This window comes from Protopterus annectens, chromosome 8.part0, assembly GCF_019279795.1.
Source record: "Protopterus annectens isolate FY-2018-M chromosome 8.part0, PAN1.0, whole genome shotgun sequence".
In the NCBI taxonomy this organism is placed as follows: domain Eukaryota; kingdom Metazoa; phylum Chordata; order Ceratodontiformes; family Protopteridae; genus Protopterus; species Protopterus annectens.
Genome location: NC_056741.1, coordinates 605,724,596 through 605,749,412, shown reverse-complemented (window position 1 = coordinate 605,749,412; position 24,817 = coordinate 605,724,596). Strand labels below are relative to the sequence as shown.

At 44.4% G+C, this 24,817-nt stretch overlaps 1 protein-coding gene across 1 annotated transcript in view; it reads left to right on the top strand.

Annotated features, from left to right (window-relative positions):
* WNK3 (WNK lysine deficient protein kinase 3) overlaps positions 1-24,817 on the top strand; it is a gene marked incomplete in the record, with an annotated part of 2,462,820 nt that overhangs the window by 14,173 nt on the left and 2,423,830 nt on the right. The window contains 1 exon segment of the mRNA XM_044079290.1: positions 3,489-4,147. Coding sequence (XP_043935225.1) covers positions 3,617-4,147 — 531 coding nt within the window.

The following is a 24,817-nucleotide window of genomic DNA, read 5'->3' as shown; positions in this document are numbered from 1 at the left end:
TTCATATTGGTTTGTCAAATTCTAACATTATGTCTCATAAGCTCTGTAAAGCTTTTTTGAGAGGAACATCTCTTCTTAGACCTCCAGTGAGAGATCCCCCTCCCCCTTGGGACCTTAATTCAGTCCTAACATCTGCCCCCTTTTGAACCAGCAGCTTCCTGCTCCATCAAGTTTCTATCTTGGAAGACGCTCTTTCTGGTAGCTATCACTTCAGCTAGGCGTGTCTCAGAACTTCTGGCACTGTGTGTTCGTCCTCCCTACCTGGTGTTTCACAAGGACAGAGTTGCTCTGAGGACTAATCCTTCGTTTCTTCCTAAAGTCTGCTCAGAAAATAATTTAAACCAATCTATAGATCTCCCTGTGTTCTTCCCAAATGATAACAACCAGGCAGAGTACAAACTTCACCAATTGGACGTTCATAGACAATTGCGTTTTTACCTGCACAGAACTAAAGAAATAAAGTCAGACCAATTATTCCTTTCTTATGCCTTAAACAAACAAGGTCTCCCAGTTTCCAAGATGACCTTATCCAGATGGTTGTCCCACACTATTACTTTTATTTATCAGTTAAGGAACAAAGAGTTACCAATTAAACCGAAAGGTCATTCTACTATGGCATTAGCCACCTCCGTAGCCTTTGTCAAGGTTGGCCATGGATTCCATCTGTGCAGCTGCCATGTGGGCAAACCTTCATACCTTTATTTCACATTACAAGGTGGATATGGTCTCCCGGAGCAGAGCTGACTTTGGTTCCACTGTTCTGAAGAGTCTGTTCCACTGAGCCACCCAGGGTGTTAGGGACGCTGTCCCAAACAGCAAGAATGAAGGTGAGATAGACAACTTAACATTAAGAAGTTATGTACCTACCATGACGTTTCATGTTAGTTGTCTTCATCTCGCCTTCTTTCTTGCGTCCCTCCCTCCCCCATCCTAGTGGATTGAGAGGAGTCCCTTTTTTTCACTGGCTGAGTATAATTTTTTTGTTGTTATTCTGGCCAGGTCTTACTAACCTATTCTAGATATTAGAATGTATGGAACAACCAGTTTTTTGATGACTAGTTTCTCTTATGTCTGGATTAGCTATTTCAAACGAGATCTGGGTAGCTATTGCTAGGCATCATGGGATAAGGGATCATCTCGAGCCAGTAAACCGCTCTCGAGCTATTGAAGATGGCCGAGTCGGAGCCGAGGATCGGTTCCGATCCCAAACAGCAAGAAAGAAGGCGAGATGAAGACAACTAACATGGAACATTATGGTAGGTACATAACTTCTTATTTTGAGATGGGACACAGGATCTAAATTGCCTAGACATTATACCTTGTTAAGTTTAGTTCTGTTGGCTGCCAATGCAGCAAGTACTAGAAAATGGAAGTTAAAATCTAAACCAACAGTATTTGGAGAACTGAATGTTGTAAAAGAGATAAAAGAACTGGAAGAAAAATTTTATGAAAAAGAGGAGCAAGTTTTGCAGAAAAATACATGGAATTTGTAGGTGTAATGCACGCAGAATAATGTTCTGGATGAGGTCTGAGGTTTAAGGGGAAAAAATGTAATGGATAATGCATGTAAAAAAATGTTCACATTTTTTTCTAGTTAATGCGTGTATGGCAGTTCTTTTAATTGGTAATATAATAAAGATGTTTTTGAAAGGGATTTATGCATAAGAAGCTTCCCAGAAAACCGGTGGCGCCTCCTTGGGAACTTAATTTTGTGTTAGAGAAAAACACTTGCTCAGTTTGAACCACCTCCTCGGATCTACTTGAGGTTCCTAACATGGAAAACAGTCCTCCTCTTGTAGACATAAATACACCAGGTATCTGAATTGCAACCTGTAATGGTGGGCCAGCCTTACCTATTTTCCACAGAAACTGGGTTTCTTTGCGAACTAATTCTCCCTTTTATGCCTAAGGTGGTAGCCAAATTAATTTTAAGCCAATCTATCCATCTCCCTATCTTCTTTCTAGAACCTAAAAATGAGATAAATGATGCTTCATTGCTTGGATGTCCATAGACAACTGTGATACTATCTTGGTAGAACAAAATGTTTCAGAACTTCTGATCAGTTCATTCCTTATGAAAGTAAGAAGAAAGGGCAATCTATGTCAAATCAGACCATTACCAAATGTTTGTCTCTGGCTATCACCTTTTGTTATTTGTACCACCAGAAATGTATTCTGGACAGGGTCAAGGCTTACTCTACCAGGGCCTTGGCTTCATCAGTGGCGTTTTGGGAAGGGTTGGTTTCTAGAAATATTCTAGAAGTAGCAACTTGGTCCTCTGAGCATATTTTTACAAAGCACTATAAACTGGATTTCTTCTCCAGGTCTAGGAAAGACTTTGTTAGGACCATTCTCAAGGGGCTCCTGACCCTTGTCCTTCCTCCTTCCAGTTCTGCTAAGCAGTGGTAATCTGCCCTTGTAGCTTAGGCTACTGCAGCGGTGATAATGACCATAGGACAGTTGTGTAAATAAATGCATCATTACAGTATATTGTTGAATGATCACTGCTGCAGTAGCTGCTCCCACACTCGCCCCTCTTTATTTGTTATTTGTTTTATGTTTTTGTCAAGTTGTGTACGTGCATTTTTTTCCTAGCATTGCTCTCTGTTTGACCCCCCCCCCCCTTTATTGGCATGAAAGCTCTGAAGGGCTTGGTGCCCAAGCTAAACTTAGCCCAGGCTGACTGGGTGCATGGATGGTGCCCTGAAACTTTGGAAGCTGGAAGTCTCTCATAGCTTATGCAGGATAAACCACATATGTTGGGCTACTGCAGCAGTGCTCATTCAAACATGTCTGTTATGCTAAGTCTACTAACACAACTGTACTTTGAAATTTTTGTGCGAGTTACTTTACTCTGGTCTGTCTTAATCCTCTATCAAGTTGCATCTTGTGGGCATTTAAGTTTGTCTAACCATGGATCTTCCCCTTTCTTCCCTGTTTTGGTAAGAGAGCTACTTAAGGTAAGTTTACATATTAAGGCTCTTAGAAAAACAAGTGACCTCTTCCTGGAACCTTAACTTTATGCTGGAGAAGATAATTGTCTCTCAGTTTGAACCAGTTCATTGAGCTGATTGAAGGTTCATTGCATGGAAGACTATACTGCTTATTACTATGTTATACAATCCGTTTTAGTTAAATAATACATTCATAGTAAAAGATGGTTATTTTCAATGTCTGAACTATTATAACATATTAATTTATGGGAGAGTGTATGCCTTAAAAAATTTTTGCACTTTTTTGGGAGTGGGGATATTTAAATGGATTTGTATGAAGTCTTTACTTCACTTGAAAAAGCCCTGTATTCAGTCAGGGTGAAAGCGCTTGTGTATGAACTTTTATAATAAATTCATTTATTTATAGCTGATTTCAGTGTGCCCGGACTGTTTACTTTATTTCTAGTCATTTTATTTATATGACATGTTGTTTTAGGTGGGTGCACCATTGCATTTAGTGCCAAATGTGTTAAATTATTTTTTTTTCTTTTTCAGGCTTTAAATACTTGTGCAATGTAGTAGCTAAATGTCAAAAGTGTAAAAAATGAGAGTTTGTAATTGCATTGTACCTGAAAATCGAGGTGCATTTATTACCACAGCCATTTAAAGAAGGTACTCCTGCAATGGCTACAGACTCTGGAGAACCCTCTGGCACAGATGAATCTGAGAAACCTGATGGAGTTACACTGATGGATGATCCTAAAAAGAGTGTTGAAACGATGACAGTTGAAACCAGCATGGGCGAAAGTGGCGCATCTGTTTTGGCTGTTACAGAAGGAATGAAGAGAAAGTTTGTACGTAAAAGTGTTGATATTTGTGAAGATGATGTGCTAGACGTATCTCTTATAGGTGAAAAAGAGCAGTTGATTTTGGGCATTGGAACTACTGATGTTGCCCTTACCTCAGAAGGTGTTGAGCAGGAGGGCAAGAATGAACAGATGCACCTTAAGGAGACTGCTGATGCTTCTAGGGATTCTCAGAAAAAGAAAAATGAGAAAGAACTGGAGGAGGAGGCAGAGATGAAAGCAGTAGCCACATCTCCAAGTGGCAGGTTTTTGAAGTTTGACATAGAGCTTGGCCGAGGTGCTTTCAAAACTGTCTACAAGGGTCTAGACACTGAGACCTGGGTTGAAGTAGCCTGGTGTGAACTGCAGGTTAGTACATTTTATATTGTGATACTCAGAGCACTTCACCTCCCACATGTTCATTGTTTTGCCAGCTTTATTAAAGCATGCTTGTAGTAAGAGCCCCTTGGAAGGGTTTACTGTTTTTGAACAGCAACAGAAGGAAAACTATGAAACACACTGCATATTTCCTTGTCCAATGCAGATTTTTCTGTTAAGATAATGGTGTCTGAATTATGCTGTTGAAATATGAATTTGTGTAAATTTACAGTTGCTTGGCAGTTCTAATAAAAAGTGTTCCACACCAACACTTTTTAAAGCATTTGAAGATGCAAACAGAATAAAACCATTTTGTCCAAGTCCTTCCAGATGTTGCAGCCAGCTGTTTTGTTGCCCTTTTCCCTTGCCACATCTGACCTTCTTTTCTTGCTCTGTCCTAGAAATAGCTTGTGCACTGTACTACTGCCTTTGAATATTGTTAGATTTCACACCCTCTGAGTAGCATTTCCCATACATTTCAACTTGGCACAAAAAATCTGGACAAAGCCTAAATGGTGGGACAAAGGTCCCCAAAATAGGGATAACAAGTTTTAAATTTTGCTGTTATAAACTTACTTGCTAGAGTAACGCGTTTTGTTAGCATGCATGTCCTTCAGAAAATACATGCTAACAAGTTTTGTTAGCATGCATTTTCTGAAGGATATGAAGACTGAAACTCAAATGTATTTCATTGTTTAGTGATTTCAATCCTTAGCGATTAGCTAGAAAACCACAAATTTAAAAAATATGAGGTAAAAATCTGAACATTCTGTGCAAATCTGGAGAGTTGAGAGATATGATTGTTGTATACTGCTTAGCAAGTCCACCTTTCTGCTGTGACCCATGTTTTGTTTCCCTCTGTCTTTCCATTTTAAAACTACTCTTTGCTTCCCATCAGCCAAGGTAGTGCACATATCACACTATCCATTTTCTGTTCCATCTGCAAAATGTATGCAGTTTCAATTTTCTGGATCTTTCATTTTATGCAGCCCCCTCTTTTTCATGTACCATGTCATTGGCTGTTCATTGCACAGTGGCTACTAGCCTCATTGCCCTTCCTTTGTATAGTCTGCAGAACCATATGCAGTTGTCCAGGTAAGTCTGGCTTATTCTGGCTTATACAGTGGAAGCATGATATCTTGCATCTTTGGACTTCACTGCCTTCTTTATGAAGACGAGCATGTTATTTGCCTTCAGTACTGCCCTTTCATGCAACAGTACATGATTCAACTAGTAGGTGATTATTATATGTGACACAAAAAATGAACCCAGCAGACAATGGCAAAGCTGTGAGTTTAATAGACTCCTATAAAGTACATAGGTAGTCCAAAGCAACAAACCGGTTTCGGCTAACACTGTAACGTCTTTCTCAGTGTATAGGAATGTGTAATGTTAGGCACATTTAAATACTATGCATGTGAATACCTAACCAGCAACCATTCCTCACAAATATTCATTTAATCCAGGTGAAAATAATGCACCCAATGTTATAATCCATTTCTTTTTTTTCGAATTTAAAAGGCTATGCCAGCTTGCCCATGATTTTGTCAATAACTAAACTTAAACGCAGCACTAGTGTGTTTGTTAGTATGTTTAAATAAGGCATTATTAGTTTTTTTATTCCTGATTTCACTTTGGATGTTCAGCTATATGGATCCTCAGTGGTCTAGAGGTCTGACCTACATAGAATGCAGAGCAGGTACAGGTGGCTAGGTACACCAGACAGTCAGACCCAGTGTTAGCAAAAAAAACAAATATCAAAAATATTGCCTGTATTATGACTAGTAAAGTCCTTTGTTTTGCTAACTTTCTTAAATGAGTACAGTGGCCACATGATACACACCCTACTAGTGGGTCCCCAGTCAGTGTTCTTTGACTGAGATTATTGGGACCTCTGAGAAAGTGCTTATATTGGCTCAGCTGGAAACCAATGTTTTTACCCTTACGAAATGAGAACAGACACCTGTCACCCAAAATAGTAGAAAAATATTCATCAGCCTGTAATATATTCAATGTCTCTGCATGCTGTTAAGTAGAAGCTCCATATTTCTGCCATAGGTGGTTACTAAACGAGTGACATACTAACAAACACACTAGTGCTGCATTTAAGTTTAGTTATTGACAAAAACACCCATAGTACTAGATAAAACTACATCTCTCTCTCTTTCCAAACCCAACAACTCTCTCTCCTTTGCCCATCTCAATATACAAAGTATTTGTAACAAAATTAGTCAAATCCATGCCCTCCTTGAAACCCATCAATTTGATATGTTGTGCTTAACTGAAACATGGCTAAAGCCATCAATCAAAGACAATGAAATTAGCCCACTCGGATATAATATCATTAGACATGATCACACTTCCAAAAAAGGTGGAGGCGTAGCTATTCTCTACAAAACCCAACTCCAAATTAGTACTTTAAAATCTGACTCTTAACCTTGATAATAATGCTGAAATAATTAGCTCCAAACTCCAAGTCAATAATACTAAGGCCATAAATATCATATGTGCATATCTCCCTCCTGGAAACAATATTAACACACTTGAACATATCCTCAATTCACTCTCTACCAACCTCCCTCAAGAAACAATAGTCTTAGGAGATTTTAACATCAATTAGTTCTCCTGTAACAGTACTAACCCCACCTCCCATATAAACCTATATGGATTTAAACAACTCATTAGTAGCCCTACAAGAACCAATAAAACCAACAATAAGGAAACCATTCTAGACTGGATTCTTACTAATACTCCGCAACAAACCTAAGTGACCACTCACTAACTTACATCATTAGGCACAAATCAAACCTAGCCTTACCCACCACCTACAAAACACTAAGATCTAAAAAACAATTCAATTCTGATCAGTTTCTTGCTGAACTAAGACAATGTAATTGGTCCCAACTAAAACTTCTTCCACTGAATGATGCTGTCGAATACTTTAATTCTACATTCCTATCCATACTAGATAACCATGCCCCAAGCCGCACTATTAGAACCAAAGCTAAAACAGCACCCTGGCTATCCAACAATACTAAGCAGAAAATTATTCTCAGAAACAAATCATGGGATAAATGGCGCTCCACTAAGAATCTAACTGACCACCACAACTTCAGAGAGCTTAGAAATAGTACAAAAAAAGCCATCCTGGCAGACAAAAAGAACTATTACTTTCAACTACAACAAACCACAAAAAAAGAACCCAAAAAATTCTGGGCTAGTATTAATAATCTTCTATCCCCAGGTCAGTCACGTACTCCAAATCCCCAGGACTCTAATCCAAACAATCCTAAACAAATAGCTAATGACTTCAACTCTTTCTTCACCAATACTATCCAAACTCTAGCAAATCACTTGCCTCCTGACATCTCTAAATTACCCTCTCCTACTCCACATACTTTTCTTCCCCTTTCCCTTCAACCTGTACCTACCTCATTTATCTTATCCGTACTCCAGAAACTTAGACCCACCACACCTTCTGCAGACAAACTTCCTGCAGAATTTCTGCAGATAGCAACTAAAGCTATTGCCTACCCCATCTCAATCCTGATAAATAGATCTATAAAGGAGGGAATTTTCCCTTCCATTTGGAAAATATCTCACATCATCCCACTACACAAATGGGGCAACTCTAATGACTTCTCTAATTTTCATCCCATAGCATTGCTATCACCTATAGCCAAAATCATGGAAAAGTGCATCCATAAACAACTCCTTAACCACCTTCTCCATAACAACCTACTTGCTAACAGTCAACATGGTTTTAGACCTTCTCACAGTACCACTACTGCATTACTCTCCTTTACCAACACTATCAATCACAACCGTAACAACACTAACCTATCATCTTCCATCTTCATAGATCTTTCAAAAGCTTTCAACATGGTAAATCACAAACTCCTTCTGCATATACTACAATCTCTCTCAATTCATCCTTCTTCCTTATCCTGGTTTACATCTTACCTAGAAAATCGTCAGCAGGCAGTACTTTGGAAAAACTCACTATCGACTCTCCTTCCTATCTCTTTAGGAGTACCTCAAGGGTCTATACTTGGCCCACTCCTATTTTCTATATTTATTAATTACCTCCACTCAGCTATTCCAAGCACTACTTGCATACAATATGCAGACGATTCCACTATAATCTGCACTGCTTCCTCTCAGACTGAACTCCTGTCACTTACCCAAAAAGCTTTTTCCACTGTTGAACACTGGTTCTCTGACCGTTGCCTTCTCAACCCCAAGAAAACAAAGTTGCTATTGTTCTCACCTACACACAAATCAAGCTCTCTTAACTTCTCTATTACTTCCTCTGATAACACTCTAATTTCTCCTGATGCTACGACAAAACTACTAGGAATAACTATTGACAACAATCTCAATTTTGATTCTCATATAAACAACACAATAAAAGTAATAAACAAAAAGATTGGTTCCCTCTATAGAATCAAATCATTCCTTACTCCTGAAGCTCGGACCACCTTAGCTAGTTCTCACCTTATCTCTTCCCTTCTATATGCTTCCACTATTTATACCAATCTCTCTAAATATAACCTCAAGAAACTTGGCACATCCTACCATAATATCGCTCTATTTGCCACAGGATCCCTCTTCAGAACCCATCACTGTCATAACCTAAAACAACTAGGCTGGCTTGAACTTCCTAACAGGCTGACTTATCAACAGCTCTTAACTGCTCACAAAATTCTTTATCAGCCTTCTAAAACACCTATTCTCTCTAATCTCATTACACCTTATAATAACTTGAAACAGCTACGCTCTGCAAACAAACTACTGGTTAATACTACCATACCCAATAACTCTGCAGGTGACAGCCTTTTTTCTAACTCTGTTGGACAAATGTGGAACAAACTACCATCTGATATCTCATCTTTGTCTAGTCTTCCACTCTTTAAAAAACAGCTGAAAACACATCTTAACAAGCACTGGCTTTGTTCCTGTAACAACCCAGACTAACCTTTCTTGTATCCTTCCCTCCTAAATTCCTCCTCACATAACATACTAGATGTAAAAAAAAAAAAAAAAAAAAAAAAAAAAAAAAAAAAAAATTTTTATTAATTTTTTCTTTTTCCATATTAGATACTTATATTTTAGAATCTGTATAGCAAATGTCTGTTAAACTTTGTTTTGACTTTGCCTCTCTGCAAGGATTTTATGTTCTGTCTCAATGTATTAATAATTTTTACCTTGTATTGACCGTTACTGTGAATTATTTGTAAATTACGTTGGAGCTTTTCTCCCCGGGCCTCCACTGAAAATGGACATATATCCAGCTGGACTAGCCCAGTCAACAAATGTAAAATAAAATAAATAAATAAAATTATTCATTGATTTCTGTTTATACTGTAAAGTCTCCAGCCTATCCATAGTGGAAACAGTATTGCTAGCCCTCAGGACATGCCCCATAACATAACCCCTATCTCTAAATCTAGAAATAAGGTCCTCTCTATGATGTTCATATGTGTTATTCTCCGAACATATACGTTTGATCCTGAGAAACTGGGACTTTGCTATGTTCCTGCAAATGTGGGGTGGATGGTAGCTGGAGGCATGGAGAAGGGAATTGTACTGGGGGTACTTACGATATACCTGTGTCGCTAGAGTATGATCCTCATTTCTCGTAATTAATGCATCTAAAAGTGTAATGCTGCAGGAGTGATAATTGGCTGTAAAGTTGATACCCCACTTATTATCGTTCAAGTACTCTACAAATTCCCTTAGATGTATGACATCCGATCTCCATACCATCCAGCAGTCGTCCAGAAATCTTCTCCAGATGTCTATTTCATCCAGGTATATATTTTGAGTATTATCATAGATCAAAAACTCCTCCACATAGGACATGAACAAACCTGCGTAAGTTGGGGCAAATGATGCCCCCATGGCCATCCCTTGAGTTTGCCAGTAACATTTGTCTTGATAGTAAAAGACATTCTTAGTCGATACATGTTCAGCAAGCCCAATGAAAAGAGTATTGAAACTTGGAGAGTAAAATTCAGACCTCTGTAACCAATACTCCAGGGCATCCAAACCCGCCCAATGAGGAATATTGGTATATAGGGCGGAGACATCAAGAGTGAAGAGTAACCACCCTGGTTCCAATTGGATGTCCGCAATGGTTTGGAGAAATTCTGTGGTGTCTTCCAATCTGGATCTTACCCACGTCAGTAAAGGTTGTAATTGTCTGGTAAGAAATTGAGATAGGGGTTCTGTTAAACAACCCCTACCCGAGACAATAGGCCTACCTGGTGGATGGTTCAGGTCCTTATGTATTTTGTGAAGAAAATATATGTATTTATTGGTAGGATCCGTAACCGTTAGATGGTATTGATCCTGATCAGCAATAATACCTTCTTCCCTAACTATCCTCAAAAACTGGTCAGTTTCTTTCCTGAACCTGAAGATGGGATCTAAGGGCATGCAAGTGTAATAGCGTCCATCCCCTAGTTGTCTCAATGCTTCCTCATTATACTGTGTCCAGTTCATGACCACCACCGCTCCCCCCTTGTCTGCTGGTAAAATAACCAAGTCCTTGTTCTCGATCAGTTGCTGTAGAGTTACTGTTTCAATCTTTGAGAAGTTGTTAGTTTTACACATGCATTACAATTTTAGGGAACGTAAGTCCTTCAGTACAGAAGTTTGAAACATATGCACATAGGGGTGCATAGGGGGTGTAAATTTGTTCCTATGATATTGGAATCTGTCACTGGATGCAACATTGTTGGAGTCATTAAACATTCTTAGATTTAATAATCTACAGAAGGTAATAACATCCTGAGCTAGCTTATCTTTTGTCACAAAGAAACCAGGAATAAAATTAAGTCCCTTGTTTCATACTTTTATTTGTGTGTCAGACAACGATACATTGGAAATGTTTAAAACATTATTCTGATTTGTTATGTCTGTGTCTTCAATTCCAGTAGGCCATCAATATTGTCTATACTACCCCCCGACCTGCCATTGTCTAAAGAGTTAGCTCTTTTGGCTGTGGGTGAATCTCCATAGTGCTGTGTGTCAGGGTCTGTTGCAGATGAATCATCACCAGAAGTTTCATAATTGGAACTGGAATGTGAAACTCTTTTCAAGATTGATATGGGTCTCTTACGTTTGCCCCCTTTGGTGACCGTATCATCAAACCCAACCTGTTTACTCATGTAACTAAACTGAGTTCCCTTTTCATAATCTGTTAGATCCCTCTGAACTTTTCTCATCATCTTAGATTTGAGATATTGCTCCAAACTGACAGTCCTTGCTTAATTTGTTGAGACAAGTTTGGTATGCTGGTAATCCCTCATATGATTTGGTAATCTCACATAGCTTGTTGACCTCCACCATATCCGTTTCAGTGGTCCTATCATAATAGGCTGATAGGATTTTGACAAAGCCCATTGTTCAGTTAATTCACTATCAGTTTTGCCCACCAAAGGCTGAAGGCGAACCCTCAGATCCTGTGGAGCCATATCTTTGGCCAAGTAGGCCTTGAATAATTTTGCATGCCAAACATTGGTTCTTAGAGACCTCATTTGTTTGGTTAAATTCTGAAAATGTGCTTCACAAGAAGCCTCCCTGGTTATAGGGATAGCATTATTGTGTGTCAGTACCAGTGCCCAAGCCAAAGACACCCAAGTCATCCTTGTCTGCTGACAATCCCCTCAAAATGCTGGACAAGTCCATGGCAATAGATGTTGCAAAAAGTCTTTCCCGTAAATTACATTTACATCAGTTTGCCTTTTGATCAATAAATGAAGTGGCACATCTGCTGATGTTCATCTTGTTTCAGTGTTGCAGTCATTACTCTTGGGTTATCCTGCTGGCAGGCTACCCTCAGTCGGCCAGAATTCCAAAGTCTAGGTCTGGCGTCTGTTGCTGTCACCTCTTCCCTGACGTCTGTGCGCCAGGGGTATAAAAGATGCAGCCGAAGCCATTTTCTTCAGTCTTTCTTGCTGCGCGGTGCCTGAAGCAAAAGCAGTTCGCACGTGCCAGTTGGCTGACTCCTGAGATTTTCAAATCCGAATTTCAGAACCAAAGTCTTCATTAAAGCTAAGTACCTCGTTGGGGAGCCTTTTTTTTTGCTCCAGACCGATGTCAGAAAAAGTTAACCATTGTATTTCTTGTGGGAAGCAAATACCTCATAAGGATTTTCACTCTTACTGTATTCCTTGCCTAGGCCCTGATCACAACGTTGCTAGCTGTCGGTTTTGTGCTAGATTTAACCAACGCACTATTAAGCGTCGGTTTGATTTTGCATTTCATTACTTTGGCCGAAGATTTAATTATATAATGCTGTTGGACCAGCTGACAACCGGAATTTACAAAAAACGCAAGGACAAGGAAAAGGATAGGCATCCGAGGTCCAAAACCGACAACGAGGCCTCTGATAGGCCAGTTGCCGGTTTGCCCGTTCTCAGTGAGGCGCTTTCGCAGCCCCTGGCACCCGCTACCTCAGAGCCACAGGCCGCTTCCGACTCCCATGTGGAGCTGACTGGGCCTCTGGATACTCAAGGTATTGGACACTCGGAAATCATTCCGTCAGATGGGTCCAGAGCCGCTGAGCAGGCATCGGCTTCCGAGGGTGTCTTCAGACCTACACAACTATATATTAAGCCATCTTCAGCTTCAAAGACTAAAGCAGCTCTAAAGACAAACAAGTACAGCATTCTCCTACTCAGACTTCCATGCCTAAAAAAACGATGCTCAAAATGGCTGAAGACCTAATTACTTTGATCAGGGGCTCCCATCCCCCTCCTGATAAGAGGCCTAGGCAAGAGACAGAGTATGATTCTTCTGATCAGGTTTCTGTTTCCTCTGATTCCTCTTCTGAACAGGATTACTCCATGCTTCCCTATGAGGATTCTGATGCTGAAGAATCCATTCCTTCAGCCTCTCCGCCTGAGGATTATTCTTTTGGGGAAACCCTGCATACCATGAGGGAGCATTTCCACTGGGAGAGCCAAGATTGTTCTGAATCTAAGAAAAGGCTCAGACTTTCTGCTACTTCCTCAGCACAGACCCCTTGCTATTCCACCTGTTTTAGACATTGTAGATGATGTATTTTCAGAGTCCGGCCTGTCCCCTGACTCTTTAACCCCTGCACCTGCTAAGCCAGGCTGATACTACAGGGTTCCGGATTCTCATAAATTCCTATATAAAAACCCCGCTGCTGACCCAGAAACTAGAGTCCCAAAGAGGTTAAATCTTCCACTGCAAAAAACTCTGTCCCCTCTGATAGGGATTCTAGGGCTCTAGACAGATAGGGGAAAAAGGTCTACACTTCATATGCTTAAATATCAGCAATATTTAATGTCACTGCTTAAACAGAAATTGTTCACAAATACTGAATGTTCAGAGAACAAGGAAATGCAGGATTTATTGCCTGCAGCTGATCAAGTGGGAAAGCATACTTTGCACTGTGGTTATGATTCACTGGAGGCCTGTTGTAGGGCCGCTGTTACAGGTTCTGTTATTAGAAGGCATGCTTGGTTAAAGGAACAGAATCTGCCTGATCATGTTAAAGCAAAATTATTAGATGCACCATTGCAGCATACTTGTTTGGTACTAAAGCAGAAGAGGTGTTGAAAAAAATGGAGGATAAAGCAAAATCCATGCAGACAGTCAAGGATTTCTTACAGGTACAGCCACCCAGATGTAGCAGGAATTGGCCTTCTAAAAATTGTTCCTTTCCAGTGTCAGACCACAAAGAGGCAGATACAGGCGTCCCAGAGGCAGATCTCAGCCCCAAGGCTCATACAGGCCTAAACAATGGGGTGCTCCTACCACCAAAAGCAGAGAAGACAAATCACAACCTTACAGGAAACAGTCCCAATGACTTTCCCCTGCCAGATCCAAGCACTTTTCTTTTGGAAGCCGCCTTAGGGGGGAAACCTAGCACTTTTTTCATCAAATTGGCAAACGGTTACCAAAGACAAATGGGTCCTGAACATAGTGTCCCAAGGCTACAGGTTCCAATTTCACACACTACCAAGGTCAAAAGATATGCCAGACCTGCCACACAATCAATGGGCAGAGGCGCAAAAACAAATTACAGCCCTCATGGACGTGAGGGCCATTCAGCAAGTACCACAACAAGAGCAGGGGCAAGGATTTTACTCAATACTTTTCCTAGTACGCAGAAAGGACAGAACCTGGAGACCAATACTGGACCTGTCTATACTAAATATGTTTCTGGAAGTTCCAAAATTCAGGATGTTGACTCTACAGCAGCTGCTGCCCATGCTGGGCAACAAGGCTTGGTTCGTAACTTTGGACCTAGAGGAGGCATACCTGCATGTCCCAATCAGACTATCTTGCAGAAGATGCCTCAGATTCATAGCTGGCTCAATGGATTACCAATTCTCTGCACTGCCCTTTGGCTTATCTACTGTGCCCAGGGTCTTCACAAAATGCCTGGCACCAGTAATTGTGTTTTGCAGACAAAGAGGAATTCAAATATATTCCTACTTGGACGACTGCCTAATTCAAGCAGAGAACAAAGACATTCTTCTAAAGCATCTGGCGTTCGTAAAAAGAATGCTAACTGGCCTAGGGTATACAGTAAACGAAAAGAAATCAAAACTAGTGCTCTCTCAAGAGATAATATTCCTGGGTGCAAGCTTAAATACAACTGCCCAGATGGCTTATCTCACGCCAGACAAACAAAAGCAACTGACTTCTTGCTTCAAGAAATTGGCAACAAAAACCCACTTATCTGCAAGGAAAATCCTACAGGCCCTGGGTTTCATGGCATCCTGCATTCTACTAATTCCATATGTCAGACTGCATATGAGGAAACTACAATGATGTTATGTGATCCTATCTCGCCTACATTCTGACTGATGGGTTCGGAGCCGATCCCTCGGCTCCGACTCGGCACGCTTATGCTATAGAGCGAGGCCTCTAATTGGCTGAGCTATCTTTATCCCAGGATGCACCACCACTAATCCCCCAGATCTCGTTTGCCGCTTACAGAGCTTGGACGTGGTCTCAACATTGGCTGGGCTAAGTACTATATATTAGGCTTTTTTCCTGTCAGTATTTCCTTCATTTAAACCCAAAAGCTGTTTTAACGGCTATATGTTAAGTTGTCTATCTCGCCTTCATTCTTGCTGGATGGGTTCGGAGCTGACCTCGGCTCCGACTCGGCCACTCTAAAAGCTCGAGAGTTGGTTCCACCGGCTCGAGGCTCCCCTTATATCCCACAATGCTAGGCGTGAGTTACCTCAGATCTCGTTTGCCGCTACAGCGATCGAGGTGTGTTTTCTACCGGCTCCAGGTTAGTGAAAGTTAGACTAGTTTAAATTCTTTAGACTTAAGCTAGCTTAGTGTATTTTTCTTTCCCCTTAGTGTAGTGGATATTATCCCTTCTACCTTTTATCCAGCCCCCTTTTTTTCTAAAGAACTTATAGTTCTTTCCCTAAGGCCTTCGGGCCCTTCCTTCCCTATCCTTAGGGTGTGTATGTGTTTGATTAGGGAGTTTTAACTTAACTTACCTTTAGTTTAAATAATTCCCTTTGAACCCCTATCAGTGTAATCTGTGTGTGTGTTTTCTGTGTGTGATTACACTTCGGTTCCTTGAGTATGTCCAAGGATACAAAGGTCTCAGGCTTCAAGAAGTGTGACTCGTGCTGTCAGAAAATGTCTGACAGACGGTCACACTTCTTGTGTGTATTGCCTGGGACCTTTACACCTGCAGGATTCTTGTGCTGTATGCCATGGCTTCAGCCCTAGAGTCCTGCAGGAGAGAAAAAAATAAACTCATTTTGAGGGGTTTGATTAAGCCTGAAGGTTCCCTTTCTGTGTCATCGGGGAAACCTTCTAAGGCTTCCAAGACCTCGGCTCCAGCTTCAGAGTCGAGGCCTAAGGCTTCGAAGCCTACTGCTTCATCGTCTCCGGCTGGAGCCGATGAGTCTTTGACTGCAGTATCTGTGGTTTCCTCGGCTCCGGCCGGAGCCGAGGCATTAGAGATTCCTGGGTCGACTCCGATCAGACCATCGGAGCCGACCTCTAGAAAGAGATCGAGGTCACCGTCCCTTGGCTCCATTCATTCGGCTCCAGCGTCTCCCCTGCTGTCTGAACGGAGCCACAGATCTCACTCCTCCAGGTCATCGAGGCTCTCAGATCACGACCTCCAGAGGGTAGTGAGTTTTGAAGTCCGAGGCACTGGCCCAAATGCTCCAGAGTCCGACTCATCAGTCGATGCCTCAACTTGTTCCAATAAATATTCCTCCTCCGACTCCTTTGAGCTCGAGCCGGGCGCCTCGGGACCGAGACTGTGGTAGCCGGAGCTGATACAATTGTCTTCGCTCCGCTGGCTCCGATTTCTTCTTTGAAGAATCTCGGCGCCGGCTTCCTCGCCGGCTCGAGGGGTGAGTGGCATCGACCCTTGTCCGACCCCCTCTCCCTCTCAGTGCTTCGTTGCTGGTGAGTTCGGCTCCGACATCGGCCTCGGAGCCATCTCTGTCGGTGCCGAGGGAGGTTCTCAGCTTCGGAGCGGGACCTCTGGCTCTGCCGGACAGGTGCGTTCGAGGTCATGCGGAGTGTGTTGGAACCTTGTTCGACTCCACAGTCGGCTCCGTCCACCCCTCCCTCTTCGGTGCCTTTGGTTATGTCGACTCACTCCCTCATCCCGGACCGCAGAGAGCCAGCTCCTCAAGAATCCCCTGTGGGGATCTCATCCTCTTCCGAGGCCTCCCCTGAATTGGCAGGGGAGCCCCCTAGGAAGAGAAAGTGTAAGAGGAAGCACATAGACTCACCTGAGTCTGTCACCTCTGACACAGATTTAGAGGATTCCGAGGGTTCCCCACGTTCCCCTTCTGAAGATGTCTCTTTCACAGACATTCTAGAGATCCTGAAACAAAGGGGAAATTGGCCAGCCCTTAACCCTTCGGAGGATGAATCTGTGTATCTTGAGGCGTTTGGCTCTCGCCCTTCCACCTCCTGGGTGTCCCCCCCCCCTTTGATCCCCTCATGCAGGTGGTTGCAAAGAAGGCCTGGACGGCTCCTGATTCAGTGGACCCTACCCCCAGGAGACCTTCCAAATTTATAACAGCACCAACTGACAAGCAATTTCTCACAAAAGGTGTTTCTGTGGATGCTATGGTGGTAGCTGCTGCCACCAAGAAGGAACTAGCTGATCCTTCAGTGCCTGTTCATCCCCCTAACAAAGAATCTAGGTCTATGGACAGGTACGCGAAGCGGATGTTCTCATCAGCGACCTTTGCTATGCGTTCGCTGAACTACCTATGCCATTTTACTCGTCTTCAAAGAGACTTGATCAAAGAAGCGAGTGACATGTTGAAGGATCCTACGGCTGTGGGTTTTCAAGACAAGATGAACACTCAGCTGGCTACCCTGAACTCCATAGCTAACTCCTCCATGCCTCCTTTCTTATGCGGCTGATGGAGCGAGCAGAGCCGCAGGGACAGGTGTGGCCTTGCGCAGGCATGCCTGGATGCGGCTATGCAACTTTGCGGACCCCTTTAAAACGTCATTCACTAATTCCCGCTTGATGGATCATCTCTTTTGGTCCTCAAGTGAAAGAAACCTTGACTAGGTGCGAGACAGATGGCAAGACTCTTTCTGCCGCCGGAGTCCGTTTTCTACTCCTTCTAGGCCTTACCCCAAAGGCCAGAAAAGTGGGAAAATGTGGTTCATAAACAATCTCAAGGGACTTTGCCTGGCGACAGAGTCGGTTCCCGCCAGAGGCAGAGGGGAACAACAATGGTAGACGCCGCCTAGAGGCAGGGGGTCCGAGAACCAGGGCAATCGAGAAGCCTTCTCTGATAAGCCCTTTCAGCATCCCTGAGGTGTTGCCCGACTGCCCACCTTCGGAGGCAGTCGGGGGAAGGTTGTCACTGTACCCAGAAGCCTGGCTATCCCTGACTCAAGACAAATGGGTACAGTCCATCATTTCCGAAGGCTATTCCATTCCCTTCGTTCGCATTTCAAACCAATTAAAAAAATCCCTTCCAGATGTTCCACCTGCTCAAAGGGATCTTGCAGCTTTGGAAATTTCAAAGCTGCTTGCAAAAAGAGCAATTCAGCCAGTTCCAGCAGACCAGCAAGGATCCGGAATCTACTCCAGGTTCTTTTTAGTTCCAAAGAAAACGGGACTGGAGACCAATTTTGGATCTCAGTATCTTGAACAAGTCAGTCAAGAAAACAAGATTTCGGATGGTCACGCTACAGTCCATCCTTCCCCTATTGGGAAAGGGAAACTGGATGTGCTCTATAGACCTTCAGGATGCATACTATCACATAAAAATGAACAGACGCTCCAGAAGATTCCTCCGCTTCAGGCTGGGAACCAGTCATTTTCAATTCAGGGCCCTGCCCTTTGGTCTCACCACTGCCCCCGGTGTTTACCAAATGCATGGCAGTGGTAGCTTCTCACCTGAGACGTCAAGGATTCCAGGTGTTTCCATATTTGGACAACTGGCTCCTCACAGCTCCCACCAAGCATCTTCTTCTATTGGCCAGGGACTACACCTTTCGCATTTGTCAAAATTTAGGCATTTCAATAAATTGCGAAAAGTCTGTTTTGTCGCCTTGTCGCACTATAACCTTCATAGGCGCAAATCTACAGACAGTCAACATGACTGGGAGACTAACAGATCAGAGAATAACAGACATACACAAACTGGTCTTGCTCCTCTTCAGCAGCAACAGAATCAAAGCCAGGTTAGTTCTGAAAGTGTTGGGGATTATGGCGGCTGCCATACCTCTGCTTCCATTAGCCAGATTCCACATGAGAATCCTTCAATGGATGCTCTTCACGCAATGGTCATACCAGCAACTTCCGATGTCCCACACCATTATGATTACGCAAACATGCAGAAATCATCTTCTGTGGTGGATGTCTTCCTCAGCTCTTATTGGGAAGACCCTTTGTCCCTTCCTCCGGTTGCTACTCTGACAACGGACGCCTCCCTGATCGGGTGGGGGCATTATCAGGGCAGAACTGTCCAGGGCACATGGCAACCAGACGAATGCCACTTGCACATAAATGTTCTAGAGATGAGAGCAGTGCTTTTAGCGTTGCAAGCCCTTCAAGACTCTCTTCCCTTGGGAACGATAGCAATCCAGACGGACAATATGTCTGTAGTGTGGTATATCAACAAACAAGGCGGAACCAGGTCCTACCCCTGTGTCGAGAAGCACTCAGACTGTGGCAATGGGCGATTTCTTCTCAGTGGTTTCTGATAGCAACGCACATCCCGGATGTCCAATCAAATCGGACAAGTTGAGCAGAGCTAGCCTCATGCCTCACGAGTGGTCTCTGAAAGACTCTGTTGTGAGAGAAATTTTTCTCAAGTGGGGTCAGCCTTGCTGCGACCGTTTTGCTACTCCCCAAAACAGCAAGTGCAGAGATTATTTCACCCTATTCCCTTTACCAGGCCAGCCCAGCAGAGACGCTCTAGTCCAAGTTTGGCCCGGGACTTCTGTATGCATTTCCTCCTTCCCACTAATCTCTCAAGTGATACAGAAAGCTATCGCTCAGAAGGCCTCGTTGATCCTCATTGCTCCTTACTGGCCTCGACAGGTTTGGTTCCCCTTTCTACATCATTTTCTGCTGGAGCGACCTTGGCATCTGGACCTAGTTCCAGATCTTTTGATCCATCAGTCGGGTCAGTTTCATCGCTCCCTTCCCTCTCTGAACCTCACTGCTTGGTTCCTCCAATTCCAACCTTAGCCAGGCTTCCTCAAATATCTCACTCTGTCCGAGATATTTTGATAGCTTCCCATAAATCTTCCACTCGAAGATTTATTTGAGTAAGTGGAAACGTTCCTATTGGGCTCAAGGAAGGACATAGATCCTTTCACTGCTTCCATCCAAATGGTCCTTGATTTTCTAGCTGAACTCTTCCATGCAGGTTCATCTCCTTCTACTCTTAAAGTTCAATTGGCAGCTATTTCTAACTTTCATGTGGGCATTTCAGAGTCTGCCATAATGTCCCACAAGCTTTGCAAAGCCTTTTTGAAGGGAGTTTTTCTACTCAGACCTCCTATAAGAAATCCTCCTCCTCCTTGGGACCTAAATTTAGTTCTTAGTTCTTTGATTCTTTCCCCTTTCGAACCTGCAGCCTCCTGTTCTTTAAAATTGCTATCATGGAAGACACTCTTTCTGGTAGCTATTACTTCAGCTAGAAGAGTTTCAGAACTTCATGCACTCAGCTGTCGACCTTCTTATCTGTTGTTCCATAAGGACAGGGTATCTTCTGAACCAACCCGTCTTTTTTTACCTAAGATAGCCTCGGCGTCTAACCTAAATCAAAGCATTGACCTCCCTGTGTTTTTTCCAGTATATTCTAACAGGTCTGAACAAAAATTGCATTGGCTAGATGTTCATCGTCAGTTAAGTACTATTTGGATAGAACCAAACAATTCAGAAAATCTGACCAGCTGTTTGTCTCTTATGCAGAAGGCAGAAAGGGACTTTCAGTTTCAAAGGTATCATTATCTAGATGGCTAACATCTCTGATTTCCCTTGTTTATGAAATTAGACACCAAAAGCTGCCTAACAAACCTAAAGCCCATTCTACCAGAGCTTTGGCTACTTCTATAGCCTTCCAAGACAGACTGCCTATTGACACCATTTGTGCAGCGGCTACTTGGGCTACTCCTCACACTTTCATTTCTCATTATAAGTTGGATTTAGCTTCTAGGCATAGAGCTAACTTTGGTTCCACTGTTCTCAAGAGTCTGTTCCGTTAGGCCACCCGGGACAAGGTGCTAGGGGCGCGGTCCCATCCAGCAAGAATGAAGGCGAGATAGACAACTTAACATATAGAAGTTATGTTCTTACCATAATGTTCCACGTTAGTTGTCTTCTTCTCGCCTTCTTCTTGCGTCCCACCCTCCTTCCCCCTGGCCTGGACAGACCTAGAGGAGTTTTGATTGTGACCTCTCTTTCTACCACCTCTTTACTTTAGGTATATGCTGCTGTGCATATTTTCCTGGATCAGGATGTAGGTCACCCTTCTCTTCTCCCTGGTTTATAGAGGTGGACTTTGTTTATAGTTATTCTGTTACTATTATAAGCTGGGCCTAGCTTACAAACGAGATCTGAGGTAACTCACGCCTAGCATTGTGGGATATAAGGGGAGCCTCGAGCCGGTGGAACCAACTCTCGAGCTTTTAGAGTGGCCGAGTCGGAGCCGAGGTCGGCTCCGAACCCATCCAGCAAGAAGAAGGCGAGAAGAAGACAACTAACATGGAACGTTATGGTAAGAACATAACTTCTATTTTTTGTGTACGAGTGTGTTTCTTACAGTTTCATTGAGATTTTCGTATATTTTCCTGTCTGAGAAGGTTCCGTTTAAGTTAGAGGGGCCTTCCCCTGTGCTAACTACTTTAGTGGTTGTGTGTGGGTCAAGTACCCGTTTGAGTTGGAGGGTCTTGACCCTCCTTGTTTCCCCCAAAAAAAAAAAAAGTTCTTTAGTTTAAATTTTTTTTCTGAGTTAGTTACATATTTGTTCCTGTGTATCAAACACTTAATTTACTGTTGTTGTCTGTTTTTTGTAGATTGTCTAAAGAACATAAACCCTCCGGGTTTAAAAAGTGCACTAGGTGTGGGTTCAAAATGTCCATAATGGACGACCACTCCTCGTGCGTCTATTGTCTTGGCGCTAAACATCTGCAGGAATCGTGCAGTGTATGCCATGTGTTTTCCTCCAGAGTCCTCCAGGAGAGGAAAAACAAATTAATCCTCAAAGGATTAGTCAAGCCTTCTTTTGAGGAGGCTTTATCTTCCTCTCAGTCTCCTTCTAAAAAGAGGAAAGCGCCGGCTCCGACCAGTCAGTCGGAACAGACAGCTAAGAAAACTAAGCAGACTTCTCCATCGGCTCCACGGACTTCGGAGCCGAGGTCGGAACGGTCTGCCTCGATGCCTCCAGCCTCGACCCCTCTGGTTTCGGAGCCGAGGTCTGGGGCATCGAGAGGCGGGTCACCCTCATCGGCTCCACTGATATTGGAGCCGATAAGGGGCATCGGCTCAGACACTTCCCCCTCAGAGCCGAAGTCCTTATCGGCACCGAGGGAAATTTCCTTGAAGGTTTCCTCGGAGCCGATAATTGAGTCTTTTCGGAGCCGGTCCCCGAGCCCTTCGGAGCCGATGGAGAAATCGGTTCGGGCCCGATCGGTATCCCCGAGATCATCCAGGATGTCTGATTCGGACATCGACAGGGTGCTCCTTCGACTCTTCCAGTCTCCGGTGTTCCAAAAGATGGTTTTGGCTCCAGCCCATTTGGCTTCGGAGCCGATGGTCCACTCCCCTACTGTACTTCCTCCTCCAACAGCTTCAGCACCGTTGGAGCAGGTGTTGGTGGAACCAGTGGAGGTGTTGGGGTCAGGCCCGACCCTTGCTCCGACTCCGGCTCTTGGGTCGGAGTTCAGTGCACGGACTTCTTCCTTCGGCCCTGAGGGGGAGGCTTCGGGATTGATGCTTTCGGTCCCAAGTCTCCCTCTTGGTACGTCGGCGGCGGGAGTACCGTCCACTGTCGTGGCCACGGAGGGGGGACCTTCCCAGGTTTCTGGTGGTCCCGCCTTCAGGGCTATGAGGAGTGCTCTAGCCAAATTTTCATTGGCTACCTCCACAGTTTCCCCAGCTCCTTCCCTACAGTTGGAGACTGGGTCGTTGGCAGTCCCCTCTTGGGTCGGAGTTCAGTGCACGGACTTCTTCCTTCGGCCCTGGGGGGGAGGCTTCGGGATTGATGCTTTCGGTCCCAAGTCTCCCTCTTGGTGCGTCGGCGGCGGGAGTACCGTCCACTGTCGTGGCCACGGAGGGGGGACCTTCCCAGGTTTCTGGTGGTCCCGCCTTCAGGGCTATGAGGAGTGCTCTAGCCAAATCTTCATTGGCTACCTCCACAGTTTCCCCAGCTCCTTCCCTACAGTTGGAGACTGGGTCGTTGGCAGTCCTCCTGTCCATAGACAGCGGAGCCCCTGGGCCTCAGGTTACCCCCGCTGGGTTTCTCCCCCTCCTGGAGGTCCTTCTGAAGCCTCTTCAGAAGAACCTCCCAGGAAGAGCACGTGCAAGACGAAGCACGTTGACTCCCCTGACGAGTCTTTGACATCTGACACCGATCTCGATGATGCAGAGGGGTCCCCCAAGTCGTCCCCGGATGATGTCTCCTTTGCAGACATCCTGGAAGCCCTAAAACAACGAGGCGGCTGGCAGTCCAAACCTCCCTCTGCTGATGAGTCGGTGTTCCTGAAGGCCTTCGAGGCTCAGCCCTCCGCCTCCTGGGTGTCTCCGCCCTTCGAGCTCTTAGATTTGATCTGTCGAAGGGCGTGGGAACACCCAGACTCTGTGGAACCGGTGCCCGCTCGTCCAAACAAATTTCTCTTGGCGCCCCCAGATAGAGAGTTCCTTACGAAAGGTGTGGCTGTGGATGCTATGGTGGTGGCATCTGCTACCCAGCAAGATGTAGCAGAGGCTTCTACGTCCGTCCATCCTCCTAAGGAGTCTAGGAGCATGGATCGGTACGGTAAGCGCACCCTTAGTTCAGCGGCCTTTACTCTGAGGTCTTTGAACTACCTGACGCACTTTACGAGATTTCAGAGGGATCTGATTAAGGAGCTATCCGATACCCTCTTAGGTAACCTGCCTGAGGAGCTGGCCCAGACGGTTGGATCTCAGCTGGCTACAATGTCGTCCATGAGGCTCATTTCGTATGCGGCCGAAGGGGCGAGTAGAGCGGCGGGTACAGGTATTGCTCTACGGAGACAAGCCTGGCTCCACCTGTGTCATTTCGCGGAGGCCTTCAAGTCTTCATTTGCCGACGCCCCCTTTGATGGGTCCTCCCTGTTTGGGCCCAAGGTAAAAGACACACTTACCCGCTGTGAACAGGAGGGTAAGACTCTGACTGCCGTAGGGGCACGATTTTCCACTCCCTTTCGGCCTTATCCCAAGGCTAAAAGAGGAGGGAAGATGTGGTTCCATAGATCTCAGAAGTCTTACCCCTCTCAGCAGGAAGGTTCCCCCTCTAGAGGCAGAGGAGGGGGAAATTCATCAGGAAGACGCCGTCCCAGAGGCCCTCGCAACACTGGAGACCGCGAGTCCTTTCGTGGCTCTTCAGCTTTTCATAGTCCCAGAGGGATTGCCCGACTGTGCTGCTCCGGAGCCAGTCGGGGGTCGTTTTTCGAAGCACCGGAAGGCCTGGGAAGGGATCACAGGACCGATGGGTGCTTCGAATTATCGCCGGAGGTTACTCCATCCCATTCTGTTGCCCCCCCCCCTCAGTCCAAAAAAAAATCCCGGACCCGCCACCCAGTCAACGGGATACCACAGCCTCAGAAATTTCAAAGCTGCTGCAAAAAGGAGTCATCCAACCGGTCCCCGCAGATCAGATCGGATTAGGGACTTACTCAAGATTCTTTTTGGTGCCAAAAAAGACCGGGGACTTGAGGCCCATTTTGGACCTAAGCAACCTAAACCGTTCAGTCAAGAAGTCCAAGTTCCGAATGGTCACTTTACAAATCATTCTCCCATTGTTGGAGAAAGGTGTTTGGATGTGCTCCATAGACCTCAAGGACGCGTATTACCATATCAAAATACATCAAACGTCCAGGAGACACTTGCGCTTCAGCCTAGGAGGCAGTCATTTTCAGTTCCGTCGCTGCCCTTTGGTCTCACCACAGCCCCCA